Here is a 6141-nt window from a genome sequence, read left to right as displayed (position 1 = left end):
AATGACTGGAGTGATACCCTTAAAAAGGAAACTAGTCTTGGTGTGCTTTGCTGGAGAAGATCCTTTTTGGGGTAATTCTCAGGGGTAGGGGTCACATCCAAGCATCACTGGAGGGCTAGAGGGGACAGGTGAGGGGTTGGGGACTCATACACAGCCCTGGCTGGTGGCACACCAAGCTCCTTCCCTGTGCCAGGCAGGAGATCCTGGAGCCAAGGGGCTGGGCTGGATTCTGTTTGGGCTGCTTTTCTAGGACTTTGAGAAAAATTTGGCTTATTTAAAGTGCTTTTAGAGTTGAAAAGCATATCTGAGAAGGAGCTTTCCCTCCTCCTGCCCTGCAGTGTCCATCCCATTTATGATCCCACTCCTAATCTTTTCCAGGGTGTGCCAGTCACCTTCCCCAAGTGGTGTTAGTCTGAGCTCAGCTGCCTCCTGCTACGGTGCAGGATCATTATTTAATGCCCAACATCCCCAAACCAGGCAGAGATTTGGGGCTGACAGCGATTCCTGCACCAGGAAAACACACAGCCATGTCTCACTGCGCTTTGAGGAGCACAGGAATCCTTCCCACCAGCCTGGAGGTTTCCTAAAGAGCCTGAAATGAGCACACACCTCCAAAGCTCACAAGGACAAACCTTGGCCTGGCTGTTTCCATTGTCAGTGGGAGTGCTTGGATGTGCTGGGATACAGGGTGGCAAGATTTGACCTGCAGCCTTGCCCAAGAATAGGTCCTCTGAGGAATGCTCTGCTGGTTTGACAGCTGCTCTTCAAAACAGAAGCCTTGGAAAAAAAAAAAAGACTCAGGATGCAGAATCTGGAATGGGACAGTGGTATCCCACAGGGAAACCCTGTCCTTGCTCCCCAACACACGCACACACACACACACACTGGTCCTCCGTGTCAAAGTGTAAACTACTCACAACACCACACACTGAGAGAAGTTGTAGATCCTGAGCCAGGGTGTAGATTAGGAATCTCTTGGCTTTCAGCATATCAACAGCAGGATTGAGGGGTTCTTATTTTTTTTCTTCCCCCTCCTTATTGTTTCTGTAAATGCTAAATCAGCCAGCCACCTGCCAGTTAAAAAGCAAAAGGAAAAGGAGAATTCCCAGGATTGCTTGCCCTTGCTGAGACAGTGGCAAGTGGCTGGACACTACCAACTCAAAAAGAAAACAGACACACATCAGAAACCTGTGAGTCAGGGCTTATTCCACGAGGGAAGATGGGTGCTGGTTGCTATTTTTCCCTTTTTGGGGGTGTGTGGGAGCTTTTGGCTGATGAGGTTCTAACATACACCTATCACCACAGTAATTAAAAAACCACCACCATACACTAATCCACAGGGAAAAAGAAGACACAGGAACAGACACTGACTACCACACACAACAAGAGCCCTGCAGGTCAGCTTGTGGCCTCTTCAGAAAGAAAAAAGAAAGAAGGAAAAAACAAAGAAACAAAAGAGAAAAGAAAGAAAAATCCCAAAGGATTACAAAGAACGGGAAAAGAACCACCATTATGGTACACTCTGACTTTCCGGAACAGCTGCAGAAACTCAGCTCAGCCTTCCTCCTCCTCCTCTTCCTCCTCCTGAGGACAGAGTCCTGCTGCTCACATCTCGTTGGAGTAGGTGTAGTTGGGGGTGGCCGAGTACTGCGTCTCGTGCTGCATCATGGCGCCCTGCGCTGCCCCCATGGCCGCGTTCTGCGCCGCCTGCTGCACATGGGGGTTCTTCCACGCCCCTGTGGTCCACTCCTCCTGTGCCTTGCTGAAGCTCCCGCCGCTCCCCCGGTAGAACTTGTGCACCTGGAGAGGAAATCCAGAGGGGCTGAGCACCTGCTCAGCTGGGGCTGAGCCGCCAGGGCCACCCCTGTGCGCTGTGCCGTACCATGGTGAGGGCGATGAAGGAGAAGACGGCCATCACCGTGAAGAGCACCGTGGGGATCAGCATCACCACAGCTGAGCCCACATTGGTCCCGAAGAAGGAGATGGCTGCAATCCAGCCGCTGCAAGGAGAGGAAAACAAAGGGTTCCTGCAGCAGCTTGGAGCATTCCCAAATTGCCAACACCCCTTCCTGTGATTCAAACCTTCCCCCCAAGGAAAGCAGCATGGGGATGCCAAAGCACCAAGCACTGAGGGTGTTACAATGCCACAGGGACTGCTCTGGCACCCACACAAGAGCATTTTGCTTACCAAACCCTCCATCCAGGGATTCTCACTGCCCTGGCACTAAACAAAGAGCATCTTCCTTCACAGATCCCCCATCCTGGGATTCCCATCACCCTGGCACCCAACACAGCATCTTCATTCACAGACCCTCCATCCAGGGATTCATGTTACCCTAGTACCCAACACAAGAGCATCTTCCTTACCAGACCCCCCATCCAGGGATTCCCACTGCTTGGATAATGCTGATCACCAGCTGGGCCATGAAGGTGAAGAAGAAGGCCATGAAGCTGAAGGAGCTGTCTGTCCTGCAGGAGAAAGCTTGGTCACTCTCCACACCTCCATCCCTGCTGCACTCCAAGGGAAAGGAGATTCTCCCACGGCTCAGACCTGGCTGTGGTTTAGCAGGAGGGTGGTGAGAAGCAAAATGAAAGGCAAGGGAAGAACTGTGAGAGGCTGAAGGTGGTGGAGGGGCACCTGGGAATGCCACAGGGCACCAGACCCTGCTCGTGGCTCAGCCAGCTCTGCCCCATCTGTGCTGGGACATGGCTCTGGGCTGACCCCACCACCAGGCTCAGCCTCTCCACATGGGGAATAAACACACCCCCAGGATCCTAGATTTGAGGATTGACCTCAGCAACGTGGATAATGGATACAAACACCTCTACCAGTCATGGAAAAATATAAAGGAAGTCTCAAGGATGGGAGGGAAAGTGGCAACCCAGCTGCGTCCTCACCACTCTCCCCCACCACCACGCACAGGCACACAGTGGGTGTCTTTATGTCACACAGTTGGGATTTTGGCCTTCAGGAAATCCCAAACACTCTTGTTTTGAAGGTCAGAAAGTCAAGCTAAAGGGCTGGACAGCAAGAACAGAAATCCCCCCAATTATTTCGGCAATGCCCCAAGCCAAACACTGACCGTTTAGGAAGGAAAACAAGGCAAAAAGAAGCCAGGCTGAGGTGCAACCACTTACTTGAAAGCTTTGTAAATAGGTCTAAACCAGCAGACATAGGAGCAGGGCGTAAAGAGAATGAGCCAGAGAATTGCCAGTCCAAAATTTACAGCTCCGCCGCCTCCGATGAGCCACGCGAGGCAGCCCACCAGGTTCACCGCCAAGGTGATGCTGTTCACTGCAAACACACACACAGAGCACAGTAGCACAGATGCCAGGGTGGCACTGAGGCAGGAGGGACCCCCACCCCAGGGATGTGGCCTTGGAGTCCTATCCTAGCTGGAATTCCCTTACATTAAGCTGGGAGCACATTCCAGGCTAGCTGAGCCAAAGGGGGCGAAACCGCAGCTGAGGAACAAGAGGAGAATCAACGTATCTCTCAGAGCTGGAATGTGTTAGCAGGTCCAGAGCTCTGAGGATTAGGAAGAGATTCTCACGCATCCTCCTGCTCCCAGCAACACATTTCCACTGACTGAAAGGAACTGGAGAAATGCAAGTGAAGCTTCTCTGCTTGCTCCAGCTCCAGTTGTGCTGAAGGAGCTCGTGCAGGACTTCTTCAGGCTTCGCTGGGAGCTGAAATCCTGAACTCCTGACCCACCTCACTGGTTCAGGGGGTGACACACTTGCCTCGCCCACCCCTGCTCAGGCTCAGGCTATACAAGGGCTCTGACTGTGTCTCCAGCTTGGCAGACACAGGACAAAGCAGAGAAGGCTCATCTGCATTCTGACGCCTCCAAGCTCGGAGAATGATTCATTATTCTGAGGAGAACCAAAACCCTCCCACTGCCGCCTGCCTAAGGGCTGCAGCTGGCAGGGAAGGGAGCTCAGCTGCCCTAAAGGACACCAAGGGGAGCTGCCAGCTGCTCCATGCCCTGTGTTTGAGCGGGTCTTGGGGACAAAATGACCCAGAGCTCCAGAGGCAGAAGCCAAGGGACAGGTGACTGGCACTGAGAGCTGGTGCTCATGCTGTAGAGCAGGAACCAAGCTCTGTTACACTAAGTACAGCCAGATTGGGATGTGGAGGGAACTGAACACCCCCAAGACAGCTTCCACAGCTCTTGATTCCTCCCCTTTCTTAGACAAGCTACACTAACTCTCCTGACATGATGAAGCTACCCCAGGGTCACCTTCCTGATGGGACATAGCCCCCAGGGTGCTGTGCCCAAAGCAGGAACACCTGACCTCTCGAGTACCAGCTCAGCTCCTCAGAACCTGCCTCCAAAGCACAAGGCACTCCCTGGGCACTGCTGCTTCCAAAGTTCAGGGAAAACACCCAACAAGGAAATAAGTTCTTCTAAAAAGGACTGGTGCGCTGGTGCCAGCTTGCCCCATAGACATTTCCACCTATGTCGGGGTGGGATCTGTCCCTCCAGCTCTTTTCCCTGCCCAGGGTTGGTAAGGAAGAGAGATCCAGGATAGTTGGAAGAGCTGGAAGCTGGTGACAGCTGTTAGCACAGCACGGCACACAGAGGCATGCAAGAGGAACAGGAAAGGCCTGGGAAGCCTCAGGCTCCCCTGTTTTGGGGAGCAGCCCTCCAGTATGACCTGTCTCCTCCTCATCAAGGTTACAACCAATGGCCCTTGGACACTGAGCCAGCTCCACACCTCCATCCTGGAGGCTGGAAGGGCTGAGCCCCATGAGATGCTGCAGCCCACATCCCATCTCTGGGTTTTAACAGGAGACCTGGAGGGGGAGAAGGGCTTCCCCTGGCCTTGCCCTGCTCTTTCAGCTGGCAGCTCCCAGAGGAGCAGCCTCTGGAGAGGCAAACAAATCCCACCTGAGCCCATTCCCAGCCAGCAACTCACACATCCAGAGGTAGTAAAGCCGCTTGGCCATGCTCCGGTGCTGCGGTGGGATCTCAGCATCGAAGTCCTGGTAGAAACATGGCTTCAGGGGGATGAACTTGGGCAGGGGAGGGAAGTTGTTCACTTTTTCTGCAATGACAAGTTTCATCCACATTGGGCACTGCCCAGAGCTCAACAGAAAACAAGAGGCTTCCTAATTAGCCCCAAGAACTGATGAGTTAATTAAGGACTTCCTCTGGAAACCCACCCATAAGGATCAAATTCAGCCCTGGCTGGATCTTGCAAGTGTGGATACCCACACCCACTGGTGACATGGCCAGTGAAGCCCCCTGTGGGCTTCAGAGCCCCCCCATACCTGCCATGCTGGCACACACTCAGTCTCTCTGCTCCACAGGAAAAGTCCTTGGCAGTAACTTGAGAGCTTGAGCAAAGCTGAAGGAGAATGAGAGAAAAAGAGATTGAAGTGGTCAGGGACCTCCTCAAGAGCCTTCACCTTGCCCCTGATGCTCCAAAGAGTTCAAGGACAGCACAGTTCCTGTCACACATCCAGGCTGGCACCTGGCTGGCAGCAGGATAAATCCCGGCGCCTCCGGCCGAGGCTTACGCACTGGTTAAGGCAGAAGATTACAAGAGGATCCAGTGATGTGGAGCCTCCCACTCCCGACTGACCTACATCCAGAAGAGGGCCAGGTGGGACAGCAAGGGAAGGAGGCAGCTGGGGGCGGTTTGAAGCCCTCAAGTTCATTCCCTGCCCCAAAAGTAATTTTTTTCCCCTTGAATTTATTAGTCTTACAGAATTCCAGCACAGGGAACTGCCTGGCAGCTCCCATCTCTGCAAGCCCAAAGCCAAAAACCAGGCTGGAAAGGGAGCAGGGAAATCAGAGCAGGGAAATCAACTGGAAAGATCAGCTGGAAAACAAATAAATCAGTGGCGATTGTCACTAATGAGTCACTTGAGTGCTCGGCTTAACGATTACTCATGGCATTTGGCACCTCGTGCAGGTGGGAGAGGGGAAAACTCAGCATCCCAGGACCATCCCAGATCATTCCCTGCCCAGCCCCGTCCCAGCAGCGAAAACGCAGCCCAATTAAAGCAGAAACGAAAAGCTGAGGTTTAAAATAGAAGCGTGAAGATGGCGCACCCCAACCTGCCTGCAGGTTTGGATAGCTCCCAGCTACCCAGGCAGAGGGATGGCAGCAGCCAACACATTTCCTAGG

At 53.2% G+C, this 6141-nt stretch overlaps 1 protein-coding gene across 1 annotated transcript; it reads right to left on the bottom strand.

The window, feature by feature from the left end:
* Window positions 1-1038: 1038 nt before the first annotated feature.
* Window positions 1039-5355, bottom strand: SCAMP5 (secretory carrier membrane protein 5). Its single transcript, XM_009082908.1, has 6 exons — window positions 5279-5355; window positions 4924-5052; window positions 3139-3295; window positions 2368-2469; window positions 1883-2000; window positions 1039-1800 (listed from the first exon to the last, which is right to left on the bottom strand). Exons 1-6 carry the CDS (start codon window positions 5283-5285, stop codon window positions 1606-1608), a joined length of 708 nt encoding a protein of 235 aa, XP_009081156.1. The 5' UTR covers window positions 5286-5355; the 3' UTR covers window positions 1039-1605.
* Window positions 5356-6141: the final 786 nt, after the last annotated feature.

The sequence above is a fragment of the Acanthisitta chloris genome, unplaced genomic scaffold, assembly GCF_000695815.1.
Source record: "Acanthisitta chloris isolate BGI_N310 unplaced genomic scaffold, ASM69581v1 scaffold39190, whole genome shotgun sequence".
In the NCBI taxonomy this organism is placed as follows: Eukaryota; Metazoa; Chordata; class Aves; order Passeriformes; family Acanthisittidae; genus Acanthisitta; species Acanthisitta chloris.
Note: the sequence above shows the minus strand (reverse complement) of the source record. Positions and strands in the feature narration are given on the sequence as shown.

Excerpts from the sequence above, each read along its gene's own strand:
- SCAMP5 (XM_009082908.1), bottom strand. Across the intron at positions 2,470-3,138 it reads CCTATTTACAAAGCTTTCAA|GACAGACAGCTCCTTCAGCT; the intron begins GTAAGTGGTTGC and ends TTTCTCCTGCAG. Across the intron at positions 1,801-1,882 it reads CCTTCATCGCCCTCACCATG|GTGCACAAGTTCTACCGGGG; the intron begins GTACGGCACAGC and ends TTTCCTCTCCAG.